Source organism: Camelus ferus, chromosome 6, assembly GCF_009834535.1.
Source record: "Camelus ferus isolate YT-003-E chromosome 6, BCGSAC_Cfer_1.0, whole genome shotgun sequence".
Taxonomy (NCBI): Eukaryota; Metazoa; Chordata; class Mammalia; order Artiodactyla; family Camelidae; genus Camelus; species Camelus ferus.
The window spans coordinates 48,093,980-48,112,291 of NC_045701.1; the positions used below are offsets into that span (position 1 = coordinate 48,093,980).

General features: G+C 34.5%; 2 protein-coding genes across 4 annotated transcripts in view; one reads left to right on the top strand and one right to left on the bottom strand.

The window, feature by feature from the left end:
* Window positions 1–18,312, top strand: part of FANCM (FA complementation group M) — a 75,922-nt gene that overhangs the window by 51,368 nt on the left and 6,242 nt on the right. The gene's annotated exons all lie outside the window — the stretch shown is intronic.
* The window catches only part of MIS18BP1 (MIS18 binding protein 1), a 40,807-nt gene that overhangs the window by 2,867 nt on the left and 19,628 nt on the right, over window positions 1–18,312 (bottom strand). For both annotated transcript variants that reach the window (XM_032481964.1, XM_014557981.2), the window contains exons 9-13: window positions 14,982–15,846; window positions 6,286–6,458; window positions 5,334–5,494; window positions 3,192–3,340; window positions 7–94 (exon numbers count right to left, since the gene is read on the bottom strand). In XM_032481964.1, the coding sequence (XP_032337855.1) occupies window positions 7–94; window positions 3,192–3,340; window positions 5,334–5,494; window positions 6,286–6,458; window positions 14,982–15,846 (1,436 nt within the window). The remainder of the gene's footprint in view (window positions 1–6; window positions 95–3,191; window positions 3,341–5,333; window positions 5,495–6,285; window positions 6,459–14,981; window positions 15,847–18,312) is intronic.

The following is an 18,312-nucleotide window of genomic DNA, read 5'->3' on the forward strand; positions in this document are numbered from 1 at the left end:
ACTTACTGTTTTTTTCTTGATATTGCCCCAAACAATGCCACCTTTACTTTTATGGGTTTTTTGCATACGAAAAACATATTTATCACAATCATCCCTGTTTCAATATAAAATAATTTCAGATCAACATTAACTAATATATGTATATCCGCAAGTTGAACAGCAACTGACAATTAATTTAAAATGTTTCAATGTTTAAAAAGTACATTTTCTTTTCCATTTTTAAAAAGGCAGTCATGTACTGATGGAGATGGACAAAATGCTTCAATCCTATAATATGCTGGGAAATGATGGTTTGCCCATTTGTGCTCTTTCTAAGCTCTACCTTGCTGCCTGTCTCTTCCAGAATTCCCTGAGACTTCTTGTCCCTGGACTCCCTCTTGTTAGACACTTCACTTCTTTCTCCTATTCATGTCTTCCTTATCCAGATTGAATCTTAAAGTTGATCATTTTAAGGATATACCTGGTGATGAAAACCCTCAATTAACTTATTGCTTCCCACTGTGTTGGGTCTTCAATTCAGCTCACAAGCCCTTTATTTCTACATAGTTACATATTTCTTGTATCCCACATAAATAAGTTTTTTTTCATTTCTTTTTACCTTATCTCTTTCCCCTCTCATTCTTATCAAATAGGCTTGACTCATAATTTACAGATGAAAACTGAAGCCACACAGAATGTTATTCTCAATTCCCCCAACAATTCCTAGTCCTACTTAATGACAGTCAACACTAGCTGAACACCAATTCTAATTGTCTCTGTTGGCTGTAAGATCCTATATGATTGATTATGCTTTCCTTTATGACTATTTGTAAACGTGTGATTATATCAAGCTATTAATGAGAACCACAAACACTGCTGCAGAGCAAGTGAATAAGCCTAGCCAGTTGTTCAGTCAGCACTTGTGAGTGCTGTACAAACAGATACTTCTGGAATGATTAAAAGCTATTTCATTGTTTAAAATTGTTCTAAAAAGAAAGCTAACTACTACAGTTGGTGAAGTCAAGAGACACTGAAGGGGCCTAGGAAACTCATTTTTTAAAAATAGTTTTAGGAAATATATTCTTTTATTGGGGAGGGGAGGGGCAATTAGATTTATTTATTTATTTTTTAATGGAGGTACTAAGGATTGAACCCAGGACCTCCTGCATGCTAAGCATGTACTCTACCACTGAGCTATACCTTCCCCCCAGGAAACATGTTCTTGATATAAATGAGTCCATCATGTGCTCTATAAGGAAAAAAAAGGCATTTTCCTTAATTGTAAAAGTGATCTATCATCTATCTATCTATCTATCTATCTATCTATCTATCTATCTATAAATAACACCACAACCCACATCAGTGTAATTCTACAATTTAGAGATAATGGCTGGTGGTGGTTTTGGTCAAGAAATGTCCTTTCTCTTGTGTATACATATTATGTAAACTGAGATCATACTGTATGTAGTTTTATTTCTTAGCTTTTAAAAACTATTATCCACTGAACATTATTCTATGTCATTAAAAATTCTTGAAGGCATGATTTTTAATTTGTTACATTTTCATTTTATTATAGGGACAAATTCCTAATTTCTTAACTTTCCTTATGATTGGAATTTTAAGTCATTTCCATAGTTTCAATATTATATTTTGTGATGAACATCTTTGTTCATATAAATGTATATACATACTTGCCCAAATCTCACATTTCCTTAGAAATAAAATTCAAGGGCCAAATGGATGAATATTTTAAAAGTTTTGATGATTTGGTCAAAGTGCTTACCAAAAACTGTCCAAAATTATACACACAATATACTGTTACCTGCACTAAACACTAAATCAAAAATAACAAAAAATAATCTGTGGATTGCTAGGGAAAAATTAATGTTTTTGCTGAATAAATACAAATTAAAATTTCACTAAGCTTCATGAGAGTACTGAATACTTTTTTTCAGTCATCATCTGGCTTCTGCTTCTTATGCCCGAGGGAAATTGCTCTACCTAAGATCAGCATTGGCCTACTTAATTGCCAAGTGAATAGCCTATTTTCGGGCCTCTTTCTTATCATTTTCCAATTTTTCTCTTTGTTATTTGACTGTTGAACACCCATATCTTTTCTTATTTTATTTATATTTCAAAATAGTGTTTATATTCACATAGTTTGAAATTCAAAGTCTTCCTCTTATTTGTCCCAAGCTATCTTAGTTCCTCTCCCTAAGAATCACCAATGTTTTGACTTTCTTATGTATGCTTTCAGAAATACTTGATCAAATAAAAGCAATTATGTATATTTTTATAAATATACTCATATATACATACACATGGGCACATACAAGTATAAACATACACACAGCCCCTATTTACACAAATGTTAACACATAATTAACTGCATCTCTTTTCCTTTAATATATCTTAGACATTACCGTTAAGTACATAAAGAATTTCTTCATTAATTTCTATGGCTACGTAATGTAGCAGAATTTATTTGATTAGTCCCTAGTTGATGGACATTTCAGTTGTTTCCAGTCTTTTGCCATTATAAACAATACTGCAATGAATCAGTTGTACATTCACAGTTCTAGAAGTAGGATTCCTAGGTCAATGCTTTTATAATTTTGATAACATCAAATTACTGCCTGCAGAGATTGTACTAATTAATTTACCTTCCAACTAGTAACACATGAGAATGGCTCTCCTTTTCTTGTTCATTTGCTGGAGTGTTGTATCAGGGAAATTAGCCTTTTTCCTGTGATGAGTTCCATATATTCTTTTCTCAGATTGTCATTTGTCTTTTGATTGTTTATGGTGGTTGGTACCAGGTAATAAAACTTTATTTTCTATATGGTTGACTTTATCATTCTTTTTGTTAATGGCTCCTGGGTCTTGCATCAGAGTTGGAAAGCCATTCACTATTATAAGACTATAACATAATTTTCCCAAGTTCCTTTTAAGTATGTTTTATAGTTTTTTACATGCAAAACTTTGATCAATTTGGAATTTCCTAATGTAAAGTGTGAGTTGTGTACTGACACTATTGAATAACACTCCTACTTGCTGAAACTGTCTATTCTTGACTTCTAGGAATTATTCTTTCTTGATTTTTTTTTTTAAATAATGATAACTCTACTCATTACTGACATCTACTCTCTTCAACTCATGTAATGTTAAATGCTGATGCAGAGAATTACAGTATCATAAGTACAAATATTTACCTGTTTATAGAGGCTAGCATACCAGGACTGACATGCTGACACTGAGGAGTTTTTGCCAGTGGAAAGATAACCGATGACGGAGTTGCTGGATTTCTGTCCATGTCTGGCAGAATATCATCTTCCTCTTGACTGTCCTGGAAACTTGGCAGCTAGAAAACAACTATATATTACTAGCAGACAGACACTCCTAAAATGGGATTTTTCATTATCACAAATTGTTTTTGGGGGGGCAGATTATAAGCTGTTTTCCTTCTTATAATTTCCCAACTAGGTAACTAAAAATATTAGTAGGTAGAGCACAGAGCCTTGGCCTCTAAAAAACTTTGTTTCTGTGTAAAATGGAGATAATAACACACATTTCTGGTGTTGTGTAGACCAGGGGTCAGCAAATGTTTTCTGTATAGGATCAGATAGAAAATACTTTAGGTTTTGTGGTCCGTACAGTCTCTGTCCCAACCACTCAACTCTGCTTGTGAAGCATGAAAGCCGTCATAGCCAACGTGCCTGTGTTGCAATAGAATATTGTTTACCAAAAAAGGTGAAATGCCAGATTTTTTTGCTGACCTCTGTGTAGACAGAACAAAACAAAACTGTAATTGATTTACTATTATGCTTCGTACTTAATAGATACTCAAGCAGTATTAAATTTTTGTGTGCATATTATTTCTAATAAACAATTCAATCCTTAAGTAAGATTTTACTTACCTTTATATTAAAGCCTTAGAAAAAGTACACTTACACCACAGAAAATGAACTACTTCACTGCTTCCTATTTGTTTGATTATCTTTGCTTTTAATATGCTGCTACTATTGCATTTAGACCAAAACATAAAGAACCTGAAATGATGGGGTATTAACATAAAGGGTGCAATGTCTAAAGGACCATGGTTGTTCAGAGAATACAGTAAAAGCCTCAGATGGCTCCCTTAAAATACCTCCCTTTATAACTTGCGTAGGCAAAAAGGGAGCCGAGATAATGTTACTAAAGTCTTAAAGCACTGTGTAGCCTTTTAAAATTGGAGCTGATTTAACAACAGTGTGAAATGGTTAGATGAAAAAATTACCCTTAAGTCCAGCTCCTAAAACAATTCTGTTTTAACATGTACTAGTCCAGTTGTCTGTATCCATCCATTTTTGCATTACTTTAATCTTAATATTCTTAACATTTATATTTAGATTCTAGAAAGTCTCAAATTTGCACTTAATATTTGTACTGTATTTCACTGTGTTTATGAAGTATATCCTTATTGGATTCATATATTGCTTCTAGTTTTTTGCTGTGAGGATAAACCTACAATGAATATGTGTATTTTTTTGTTTTTTGCAAAGATTTTTGGCTTCTTTTGAATTTCTTAGGATAAACTCTGAGTAGATTTAATCTTTATGGGTGTCATATTCCACAATGCTTTCCAAATGGTTAAGATTCAGTTATGTACCCAGTGATATATGACTGTATCAACATCTCCATTGCTTTTTGATAGTGGATATTTCAACTTACTTTTTAAAAAGATTCTATAATTTAGAAGGTGTACATATAATTTACTTTGTTTTCCTTTGATCGCTAACTAAAATCACCACTTCCCCAAGTGTTCGTTCAGCCTTTTGAATTTTTTCTTGCCCACTATTTTTTTTTTACTGTGATCTTAATACTTTTTATTATTCCAGTAACACTTGAATTGAGTTCATCATATTGTAAATATTGTCTTTGTCGGAAACAGTTTATCCCAATCACCTAAGTTTCTAGTTTCATGATTTTTCATTCTACAAAAATTATTTTATACATTCAAATCTGTCAGTCTTCTACGGCCACTTAATCCCTCCTCCCAATTTACTATACAGTAGGTAACAAACTTTTCTTATTACTTTTTAAAAAAAAGTTTGACTCACTGCGTATGAATTTTAAATATATATGTTTGGCCTATTTCTTAGTTTTCTATTTGTTTCTACAACCATTACTTTTGAACCCATTTGAAGGGTGGACTGGCCACTGATGAGAATGCTTCCTATATTAATTATACCTTGGCATGTCTGTGGAGGCTATCAATCCTTCGCCTAAATATTAGGGATGAACAGTAGCCATACACAATAATGAAAGATAGAAAAGTCAACAAAGAAAACAGTACATCCATTTAAGGATCTTACCAATACTCTTTGATGTTGCAAAGGTGTTGTACTGAAAAAATCATCATGGTCATCTTTTGGCAACTGTTCCAGAAAATCCCTCATCTGCTGCTTCCTTTTAAGAGTTCCTACTTTGGCAGTTATCTTAATAGTTTGCTTCTTATCAGCATCATTGATCTTGCCTTAAGAGTCAGCAAAACATTTTGATAAGAATTTGATCATTTATAGTAACTGCTCTATAAAGTTAACAGCCTTTGCAAAATCTAAATTGTGTATTCACATCAAATAAACTCAGCCTCTGTTATTAACATTTCCAAGTCTCCAGTATAACAAATGATTTTTTCTACACTGGGATCTGTCCAATATGATTAGACTGCAAAAGTACTCAGGAAAAAATTATATTAAAATTAGGCATGGTGAGGCTGAAAAAGTTCTTTACCTGTGAGAAAGGTTACCTCCCATACCCCCTCGCTGAATGCCTAATTTATGGATCTGCTAAAATACAAACCTTACTGAATTAGCAAAGGGATACTCAGTATTCCCTAAAGCCTGGTATAGGACTCCTCTGGCATAAACCCTAGCCGGGAATGTGTATTCCTGGCGACTACAAAAACTGAACTGATTCAGAGTTGTTTTATGAATTACTGGGGAGCTCTACCCAAGTGGCCTCAAATTAAGTTAGACCCTTAGAACAATAATCCAGATTTTGAAATCTTTGTATCCAACTGCAGATTTCGTAGAACAAACTCAAAGCACGAGGCTGCTAGGCTACTCCTGATGGAAGTAAGTATCTAGGTCAGATGTAAAAATTAAACAGATGGTCTTTGGAGTTCTTTCTAGCTTTAAAATTGTTTTAAAAAAAAGAAAAGAAAAACCAAACCTATAGTAAGAAACATGGATAAATACAAAATACATCTAGTGAGTGATCAGAAATCAATACCGAGAACTAGGAAAAACCTTTACTACAAGTTACCATTTTGACCTTTGCGGTTGACTGGCTTTTTCTTCGTGACATGTTTCTGGGATCCTTTCCTTCGGGGATCTTCCATGTATTTCCTCTGGCATTCATTGGCAGATCGAGAACCCACAGCCATAGCTACATTTGACCAGAAGCCAGGTTTGTGCTTTGGAAGAGATGCAAAAGCACTATGGGAGACCAAAACCAGGTAAAGAACAAGAAATTCAAATCAATAAAAAATAACCTCCTGAAGGTATACCCCCAAATCAAGGAGATTTACTGAGCTCAAGGAATTTTACCAAAATAATTCTAGGTAACTATTTGGGAAGAAGATAGTATTCCCTCCACTCAATAAGTTAACTCTTCAACTCATGCTAAAATATGAAGATGTAAGTTTACATATCTAGTAGATGCCTTCTATTTTGCTGTATTCTGTTAAACCTGAAAAATCATTCCCAGTTTTTTAACATTTTTTCCTAGGTCCAACCAATGATTAGTCCAATCAATGATTAGATCTTTTCAGGGACTCTGACATGATTCACTTTTCTACACTTTGCTCAAATCTTACTGGTGCTGAGTATATCGGAAGATGAGCTCTTAGTTCCTGTGTATCCTATAAACTCTTAGTAATAAGTGTTATGCTTGCTTCCATTCTATTATAATTTATAGAACTCATATTTTATATATTACTTGAGGGAAATGAAAACTGAAATAGAAAAAAAACCAGATCAGTATAAGGTAGTCCCCAAATTTAACAAATGAGTTACATTCTAAAAGTGCATTGTAAATAATTATATAGAACCTTGCATACATATTACTATCTACCTCTCCCAAAGAGATTTTATATATTGTGGTTAGGCTGATAGTCCTGCTGGAAAAGATCTGTTTAACTCACCAACTAACCTATATACCAGTGTTATGCTGGTATATTTTTAACAAGCAACTGTCTGGCGTTAAGAAGTCCTGATTTGTACTGTTTTGTCAATTTCCATATTATAAATACTCCTATTGTGGCTGCTACCAACATGCCATCACTGAATGTGGAGTGAGAAATGTGCAATAGCACACAATTATATAGAATTTCCACCACACAGATATGATATATGTAAAGAAGCTCAAGGGCACAAATAATACTATGTAGTAAAATTAGGAAATGATGAGTTTAGAGTTTTACTTTGGTCCTAATAAATTTAATTACTTTTAAGTTTATATAATTTACATTTTAATGACTCTTAAACATTCAATTTGTAAAATTCCTGAAAATTTAAGAATCAGATTTTGTGAACAGGTGTAATAACCTAACTACAGCATACCACTCACTCCATGCATAAAAGGAGAACAAATATTTATGGGAATTGAACACTTGTTTACAAATGTTTTACTCTTGCATATTAATCCTTCCACATGTGTTCTAAGGTGGAGAACCATAGGGAGGGGGCTCAAGCTTCCCTATTACACAGCTAACATCTAAGTCTAGACAGCCTAAAAGGACTCTTTTGTCATAATAAAAATACTTACTGCTTTTAATAAGAAATTAGCCTGTAATTAAAACATCTCTAGTTAATCCCAGATAATTTAAAAAGGCAAATGTAATACTATCGTGCCAGTTCTACTTAAAAATCACTTCATCATTCTTGGCATAAAAACCAAAATGCTATTTAATACGACCCATGTTGTTCCTTGCCTGTCTAGTCTCATCCTGTACTGTTCATTCCTCACTTGCTGTACCCAGTTTCGGCCTTTTAGTATTTCTAAATATGCTCTTTTACATACACTTTTAATTTAAAATGAACTTATCATGAATCATTGGCTTAAATGCTTCTTATTTATTCTTCAAATCTTAGTTCTAGTATCAGCCTAAACTAAGTCAGATTTCCTTGATAAATTTTATCATAAATTTCTTACTGGGATTATCTGCTAAATATCTATCTACTCTACTAGGTTACAAGCATGATGAGGGGTACAAAACAGCTGCTGCAACCAAGAATCTTTTAAGGAACTTAAAGAAGAAATGCAAGCAAGCAAGTAAAGTAAGCAAACAGATTAATTGACTCCATCCCTGAAGATGTAATTCAGTAGTTCTGGGGTGGCAATCCTTTCCATTTTCCAAAAGCTCCTCAAGTGATTATTTTGCTGCATAGTCAGCACTGAATTGCTTTATGCTGTTTCTAAGGAAGAGGCATTACAGCTAACCAAATGGAAAGCAGGAATAGGTGATGACAAGGAAAGGTTACAGAGAGGAGGTGACATGTGAGATAAAATTTGAAGGATGGATAAAAATGTAACAGGTGAAAATGAGGCAAAAATATTGGCAAAAAAAATGATGAGGATATATGGTTAGGGAATGGCAAATAGTTCATATTTATAGTATGGTAAACGTCAAAGACATGCCTACAGGTCAGAACTGTGAAAAAACTAGAGAAGCATAACCTAAATTCAAGCCTGCAATATCTGAATATTTTAACAGTATGCAGTCTAGGCACTTTTTAAACATTTTAAGTTCACAGTAAAATTGTCTTTTTAGATATGGTTCTATGAATCTTAACAGATTATATAGTTAAGAATATGGAACGGTTCCATCACACTGAAAAAAACTCCTAGTGCTACCCCTTTGTGGTCCACCACTATAACCACTGGCAATCCCTGATCTGTTTTCTTTCTTTTCAGTTTTTTTTCCAGAACATCATGTAAATGGAATCTTAAAATATGTAATCTTTTGGGCTGGGTTTTTTTTCACTCAGCATATACCTTTGAAACTCATTCAAGTGGTTACAAGTATCAATAGTCCTTCCTTTATTACTCAATAGTCTATTCATCATAAGATCATACCACAATTTCATCTATGCAAAAAGTGCTATGGACATCAGGAAGAGAAATAACCTATGTGAAACCACCCTATCACACTCTTTATGAGTTTCTGGGCTCACACTGCAAACTTTGATATGTTTTCTTTTGCTCAGTTCAGAATCTTTTCCCTTGAGACCTCCTCCTTGACCCATGGGTTATTTACAGGTGTTTTATTTAATTTTCAACCTCTTGGAATTTTTTGTTCTTTCTTTTATTGATTTATAGTTTGATTCAATTATGGTCAGAGAACACCTTTTGTATAACTTCAGTTATCTTCAAATTTCTTAAGATTCATGACCTAGGTGAAAAAAAATTTATGTATAACTGGATCACTGCTGTACATGTGAAACTAACAAACACTGTAAATTAATTACACTTCAATAAAAAATAAGAATTAAAAAATTACAATCTAGTAAATGTTAGTGAATGATCCACCTACCCTTGGAAATAACGTTTTTTCCCTACTGTTGGGTGGACTATTCTATACATGTCAGATGGTTGTTCAGTTCTTCTATATCCTAATTTTCTGTCTAGTAGTTCTATCAATTACCAAGAGAACACTGAAGTCTCCAACTATAACTGTGGATTTAACTCTTCAGTTCAGTACTTTCCTTTTAGTTCTGTGAGATTTTGATTCATGTACTTTGAGGTTTTGTTCGTATGCTGAATAATTCTGGATTATTTCGTAGGCATTTTGAATTATAAAGCTGGGGGTCTTGTTTATATCCTATGGATAATATTAATGTTTTTGTTTTAGCAGGCAACCAACCTGGTTGTAACCTGAGCTATAAATTCCAGTCAGTCTTCTGTGGTTGCAGTTTCAATGTCAGTTCTGTTTTTAAAGCTTTTCAGTGCTATTATGATACCCTGCACATGGAATACTAGGTGGCTGGCCTGGAAACTGGGTGATCTCCTTTAGTTCAGTTCTCAAAGTCTCGGGTATGCTGTTCAGGATCAGATCCACACATGTGTAACTCAAGGGTGAGCCCAAAAGTTCATAAACAACTTTACAGTGTTGCTTTCCCTAGCTTCTCCCACTCTGCAATTTTTGGTTCCCTGGCGTTCCCATTTTTGGTTCTTTGGAAGAAACTTGGGGTTTTAGTTACCCAGCTCTGCTGCACATTTTGTACAGTTGCATCTTTCTTCAGTGCCATGCAGAGAGGACAAAAAGAGAAAAAAAAGAAAAATGGTTTGCCCCCACCCTCTTGAGACCTCTATTCCAACTGGAGAGGAAGGTTCCCCACTTTCAGTTTTAGGTATGTGTGGGGCTCAGCTGCTGCTGTGATGTTCATCCTGTTGGACTGTAAGGGTACTGGGTTATAAGAGAAAGGAGAAAAGAAAAAGAGCTGGGGGGGCTTCCTCTACTGTTTCTGAGTGTTAATAACCCCCTTTCCTGCTCAAGCCAGAACTTAAGGGCTTCTCTTTGAACTCTCTTTGTCTTGCCTCAATGTCTACTCCCCAGGATCCACTGGGGCCTTGAGTCTAGCCTGGGGATATCAGAGGAATAACTGGAAATTCACTTCTAGTTTGGTGGTTCTTAAAATTCTGGTCTTCCCCAATTGACCTGCTACTATTTAACTTCCTGAGTCAACTAAAAGCTGTTCCAAGCATTCTGTCTGGATTTTATAGCTGCAAAGAAGAAACAGAGTGGAGTATGCTCACTCATCTTACTGGAAACTGGCCTCTCAGCAGTTCAGGCTTTAAAAAAATCTCCTTAGATGATCTGAATATATAGCAAAGGTTGAGAATCTTTACTAAAGGAAATAATGGAGGATAACAGTTGGAAAGGATAACTGAGGTCAAATCTCAATGCAAGGCATAAAAATCTGTGTGTAATTTGAAGATGAGTGAGAACGCAATGAAGGTTTTTGATCTATCAGAACCACAACTATACATTAAGACTAATCTGGAGTTGTACAAAACAGATTACTCAGATGAGAACAAAGTACAAATACAAGGCTACTGTGACAGTTCAGGTAAAAGGCACTGAAGTTCTGAAAAACAGCAGTGTCAGAAAATGGCTGCAGACGAAATGACCCTGTGGAAGAACTTTACAGGCATATCTCATTTTACTGCCCTTAGATTTATTGTGATTTTTAGAAATTGAAGGTTTGTGGCAACCCTGTGTTGAGCAAGTCTGTTGGTACCATTTTCCAATCATATTTGCTCATTTCATGTTTCTGTCACATTTTGGTAATTCTCACAACATTTCAAACTTTTTCATTATGTTATGGTGATTTGTAATGTTCCTCTTGTATTATTTTGGGGTGTGATGAACTGCACCCATATAAGACAGCAAACTTAATTGATAAATGTTGTGTGTTCTGCTTGCTCCACTGACTAGCCATTCCCGACTCTTTCTCTCCTTGGGCCTCCCTACTTCCCGAGATACAACAATATTGAAATTAGGCCAATTAATAACTCTACAATGGCCTCTAAGTGTTCAAGTGAAAGAAAGAGTTGCAAGTCTCTCACTTTAAATCAAAAGCTAGAAATGATTAAGCTTAGTGAAGAAGGCATGCTGAAAGGTGACAAAGGCTGAAAGCTAGGCTTCTTGCACCAGTTAGCCAAGTTGTGAATGCAAGAGAAAAAAGTTCTTGAAGGAAATTAAAAGTGCTACTCCAGTGAGTATACAAATGATAAGGAAGCGACACAGCCTTATTGCTGATATGGAGAAAGTTTAGCAATCTGGATAGATCAAATCAGTTACAACATTCCTTTAAGTCAAAGACTAACCTAGAGCAAGGCCCTACTCTCTGCAATTCTGTGAAGGCTGAGAGAGGTGAGGAAGCTGCAGAAGAAAAGTTTGAAGCTAGTAAAGGTTGGTTCATGAGGTTTAAGGACACAGCACTCTCTATAATGTAAAAGTGTAAGGTGAAACAAAAAGTGCCACTGTAGAAGCTAAGTAAGTACATTACCCAGAGGATCACAAATGAAGGTGGATACACTACACAACAGAATTTCAATGTAGAAACAGTCTTCTATCAGAACAAGATGCCACAGAGGGCTTCCAGTTAAGAGAGAAGTCAATGGCTGGCTTCAAGGCTTCAAAGGACAGGCGTCTGACTCTTGATAGGGGCTCATGCAGCTAGAAACTTGAAGTTGAAGCCAATGCTCATTTACCATTCTGAAAATCTGAGGGGCCTTTAAGAATGATACTAAATCTACTCTGCCAACGCTCTGAAAGTGGAACAAAGCCTAGAAGACAGCACATAACCGTTCACAACATGGTTTACTGAATATTTTAAGCCCAGTGTGGAGGCTTGATGCTCAGAAAGACTCCTTTCAAAATATTGACAATGAACCTGGTCACCCAAGAGCTCTGATGGAGACATACAAGATTTATGTTGTTTTCATGCCTGATAACACAACATCCATTCTGCAGCTCATGGAACAGGGAGTAATTCTGATCTTCAAGTCTTATTATTTAAGAAATACATTTCCTAAGGCTAGAGCTGCCACATATAGTGGTTTCTCTGATGGATCTGGGCAAAGTAAACTGGAAACCTGGAAAAGATTCACCATTCCAGATGCCATTAAGAACATGTGATTCATGGGAAGAGGTCAAAATTCAATGTTCACAAGAGTTTGGAAGAAGCTGATTCCAAACCACATGAATGACTTGGAGGACTTAAAGACTTCAGTGGAGGAAGTGACTGTAGACGTGGTGGAAATAGCAAAAGAACTAACATTAGAAGTGGAGCCTGAAGATGTTACTGAATTGCTGCAATCTCATGATAAAACTTGAATGGATAAGCAGTTGCAAATAAAGTGGTTTCGTGAGATGAAATCTGCTCCTGGTGAAGATGCTGTAAAGATGCTGAAATAACAATAAAGAATTTAGAATAATAAATAAACTTAGTTGATACAGCAGTGGCAGGGTTTGAAAGGATTGACTCCAGTTTTGAAAGAAGACCTACTGTGGGTAAAATGCTATCAAACAGCATTGCGTACTACAGAGAAATTGTTCATGAAAGGAAGAGTCAATCGACTGGCAAACTTCGTTGTTGTCTTACTTTAAGAAATTGTCACAGCCACTCTAACCTTCATCAACCACCACCCTGATCAGTTAGCAGCCATCAATATCAAGGTAAGACCCTCCACGAGCAAAAAGATTACAATTTGCTGAAGGCTCAGGTGATGGTTAACATTTTTAAACTAAGAGGTATACATTGTTTTTGAGACATAATGCTATTGCATACTTAATAGACTATAGTATAGTGTAAACATAGCATATAGGCACTGAGAAGCCAAAAAACTACTGTGACTTGCTCTGTTGAGATAGCTGCCTTATTCCGGTGGTCTGGAACCAAATCTGCAATATCTCTGTTATATGGCTGGTAGCTTCTTGACTTTTAAAAAAAATTAGATTTAAAAATCAATAATAATAAATAGTTTAAACCTAGTTGACTGAAAGAATTACATTCTTCAGAAACAGGAAATGTCAGGCAAAGTGGACAGGCAGGGGAAAATTAGTTTGGTTTAGACATACCAAGTTAGAACTGTAGGTGAGATTTATGTAGAGATGTCCAGCAGGCAAAGGGAAATACAAAACTAAGTACAAGAATTCAGCACCAGACCTACAGATTTGGGAATCTCTGTACAAGAAGGAAAAGTAGAGCTCTGGAAGGAAAATATCACTGAGAAATACACTATTGCATGAAAGCAAGGAGCCAAAGCCAAGAACTTTGGAGAGTAAGATTACCTTCTCTGAAAATAAGACAGAGAAGGAAAACTTAGGAAATTGAAAAAGAAAGAGTACAGTGGCACAAAGATGTCTTAGGAATTCCTTAGTATTTCAAGAAGGCAGGTTTGAAAATCAATTCTAAATGTTATAAAGTTGAGGGGTACAAAAGAGAGTGGAATACTGAGAGTGGGACGTTCCTGGTTATTCTTCTCTCTTCTAGCAATCACATCTTTCTTTCTTTCTACTAGATCACTTACATCATCACATATTCTGGCATGAGTCATCTTACAAACAAGTAAGCAACTGAACATACATCTTCCCTTATCTTCACACTCACTTCTATGACCTATGCATTTTTCTGTTCCCCGTCCCTGCCAGATTTCTTGTGTTGTCCATCTACGTTGTCTTTACTCTCCCATTCACTCTTCATTGCTCAGTTGTGATCTGCCTTCCAGTACTAACTATATCACACTTCTGAAATTGCTTGTCAAGTCTGTGTAGCCAAATCCAATTCTTACCACACATGATTTATCAAGCAGCACTATTATAAAACCCTGGACAAATCACCTAAGTTTTGAGACAATTTTCTCCTCTTTAAATGAGGAGGAAAAAACTATATTAAATAATCTACAAATCTGGATTCAAATTTAAGGTTTTATAATAGTAAATGTAATCATAAACTATTTCTTAAAATGTGAAGCTAAGTGAGAGAGCTGCATTTGTCTGTATTGAAATACTTTACCACTGCTTTACTGAAGTATGATTGACAAATAAAATTGTATATATTTAAAGAGTATATGATCATTTGATATACATACACATTGTGAAATGACTACCACAATCAAGATAAATAACATATCTGTCCCCTTACATAACTACTTTTCTTTGGGGGTGAGGGAAGGGCTGAAATAAAGTCTTGAAATATTAAACGGGAATGAAGAGAAAACGTCATTTCGTTTTCCTCACAGGCAGGCTGTAGAGATGGGTACAAAATACCTAGTTATCTGTACTCTGCCTCCATTCTCTGTATAAATTGTAATTTCTCTCCATGTTTTTGGATGACATCTTCCATATCAATGATTAGAAGCCATTAAGTCAGTCCCTTATTGGGAGTTTTTATGTTGTAAACTGCTTTGTGGCCACTCTAGATAGTTCAGAGTCAAATCTAACTACTTACCAATGAAGTTTCTGTAATTCTTTCTCATTCCATTCCTCATCCTGAATTAAACCAGGTAAACATTCTAAGGAATGCCTGTTCGTCTTACCAGATCCCACCAACTCAATAATTGGAAGCTCATTCCTAATACTGGGTTTCTGAAGATTTTCTTTAGCAGAACATCTAGCCTTCTTTTGTTTCATCTGAAATTCATATTCACTTTCTTCAGTTTCAGATTCAGAAATCTCTGAGATTTTCCTTGTGTTTCTTGTGTTTTTTCTCAGGTGAGCCACTGTTTCTTTGGTATTTCTTGCTCTGGTTTTCTTAACCACCTCAGCTTTCCCTCCAAACTCCTTTTCTTTTTCACTGTCTTCATTAGACAAATCTGGTGAGGAGTGATGCTTATAAAATGACACAGTTACCTGATTTTTGACTTCTTTCAGTTTTGATAACTTCGTGTTTTTCTTAGAGTCAGAGATGACCATTTGTTCAGTTTTAGGACTAGATATTTTTATTTTCTCATTCACAGTGAGTAAATCACATTCACTGCAATTTCCCTTGTTTTTACTTTTATGACCCACGCTATACTCAAATGTCTTTTCTACAGTCTTTGTGGGCTTAGTGATTAGACTTGTAGTTTCATTTAAGTCTGACTTATTTTTGTTTTGATGCTTTGACACTGCAAAGTCTGTTACTGCTTTAATGGTGCCAGAGGACAGATTGTAATTCATGCATTTTTGCTCTATAATTTTTTGAGATTTAAGTGGCGTTACTAAAATATAAAGTTCCTTCCGGTCAACAGCCATATATTTTCTTTCTTTGTCTGAGAAAAACTGTTCCCTTGATGTTAGGATATCAGCCGATACTCTGGATTCTTCAGTTCTTGCTATAATTTCATAGGGCAAAACCAAACATCAAAATTTCAAATTAGCAACAAACAAGAGTATAGGAAAAATATTTTCACAAATAAAATATACACTTTTTCTCCACAAACTCCACTTTACACATTACTATCAAATTAATCTTCCTGAAGTACTCATCTGTTCAGATCACTGCTGTTTCAACATATACTGATTTCTATATCAATCTGTCCATGACCTCTCACATCAACTTTGTGTACATAATTCCTCTGGCTGGCTTTCAATATAGTTCTAATCTCTCACTGTGCTCAAATCTGAATGATATTCTATGTCTGTTAGATGACTGTTTCTCAATTTTCATTACTGTCATTCACTCTACTTGGAAAGTTTCCTTCATTCCTTACATGCTTCAGTTCTGTTCTCTAACCTACCTAACCACAAACTTTGTCCTGATTCCCTTAACTGACTGAAAACTCTCCTTCAAATTTCCAGAATACTTCCAAATAATGTCATTTTGACAGTGTGCCCTGCATTATAATTACACACTTGTCTTATCTTTCAACTAGACTGAAAAAAGTTCTTAATGGTAAGAACTTTGTCTTCATTTTTGGATTTTTTTCCCTGGAGTTAGTCTATGTTAAATATTTGTTAAATCAACTCTTTGGAAGTAAAATATTTAGGAGACATAAGAAAACTACTAGGTTTGCTAATCTCTTACTGGTTATGTAATATATGGAATAGAAGCTATCCTAGTTGAGGAAGAGAATTAGGAGAATATGGAACTCCATCTGCATAGCCCCATATTCATCCCTGATGGTAGGCAAAGAGATACATTTTTGCTGAATCTCCCAAATCTCCATGAAGCATCATGGGATAACAACTGAAAGAGAACTTAGGAATCTTTATTATACTGTGTCACCGGTTAAGAAAATAAATTAAAATGAAAGAAATTCTCAAATTTGAAACTTAAGAAACCAGAAGCCAAACTAATTTAATTTCCAACTTTAAATTATACAGTTATAATTATAAATATATATGAATTGTAAATCATCACACCAATTGTCACAGTGAAATACTCCAACAACCTATATACACTATATGCCATTTTACAAGATGAATGACAAAATGAAAGACTGATGGGTAATGCTAAATGCTGGGGGAAAAAAAAGCCTCTAAAATATAATTCATGGAAAAGTGTCATTAAAAAGTAGTCAGTAAAGTTTCTGTAAGATTTCTCAATGGAATCATATATCTTCACATTATGAAGGAAGTGTTTTCTTCTAATTCCTCATATAAATCTGATTCAAATGTTTAAGTGGAAATGTGAAGATTCTGAACTTCCTAATTTTGAACAAACCATTTTTATTCTGAATATTTTTATCCATTTTATTAAGTAATTTGAATAAAGATTCAGCCTGTTCTTCATACTTGAACCTAACTTGTACGAACTTGGTAGTGTAAGTATTACTGCTTCCTCTCTACTTCTTTAAACACTTATAAATGTTCTTGACTTTCATTTCTTTTCACTTAGAAGAAATAAGATATAAAAAAATACTATTAAGCTTTGGATTTAATTCAACATGAAATTTTAAGCTTGCTAATGTGTAGAGAAAAGACTCTAAAGTCTGGTAGGCAGATTTCAATGAAATTACTCTGAAAACCCTCACTGAACACAAAACTAAGTTACAGTATTAATTTCATAAAAGTCTGTACTTGAAGATACACAATGGATGGTCCTTGCTCTTGAGACTATTACAGTATAGTGAAGGAGACTGATATTATAATCATTTATAATATGCTGTTAAGTATAATAACAGAGATAACTATAGCACTTTAACAGCAATACTATAATATATACAGATTACAGCACTAAATATGCAAAACAAAATCTTACATAAATCATTAAAATACATATACACAACTACATCATCTTATATTATCATTGGTGGGAGCCTTTGCATAACTCTAATTGTTTAACATTAGATGTGGTTTTGTTATATTTTAGTCATCTTCCCATGGAAAGCTGTAATGAAAATGACAATAATAAAAATAACACCACCAGCTACCACCAATCAAAATAACTTATGTGACATGAGGACACTCATTATCTTAATAGTTTCATAAAACAATAATCTAATGAATCATCCTGGAAAAACGATACATCCAAAACAGAATAGAGTATCTTCCCCTAAACTGAGCAACCCAAGGGGAGGCATCTCGTCTTATTCATCTCTAAGTTCTTAATAGCTAACAAAGATCAAGGTCTGTAAAAGATGCTTTAAAAATATTTGTTAAATGATTTTCCTATGGACAGAGCTGGCATGTAAAATAGTTTACCAAATTTTAGTCCTTTACATTTGTATTGTCAAATATTTTTACCAATAATATTCACAATTTACCTCAAATTCCTGAAAAACAGTGTTATAAGTGAAAGGAAGGCGGGTAGGGAGATGATAAGACCTAAGACTAAATAAGATTAATAAGTAACTGAA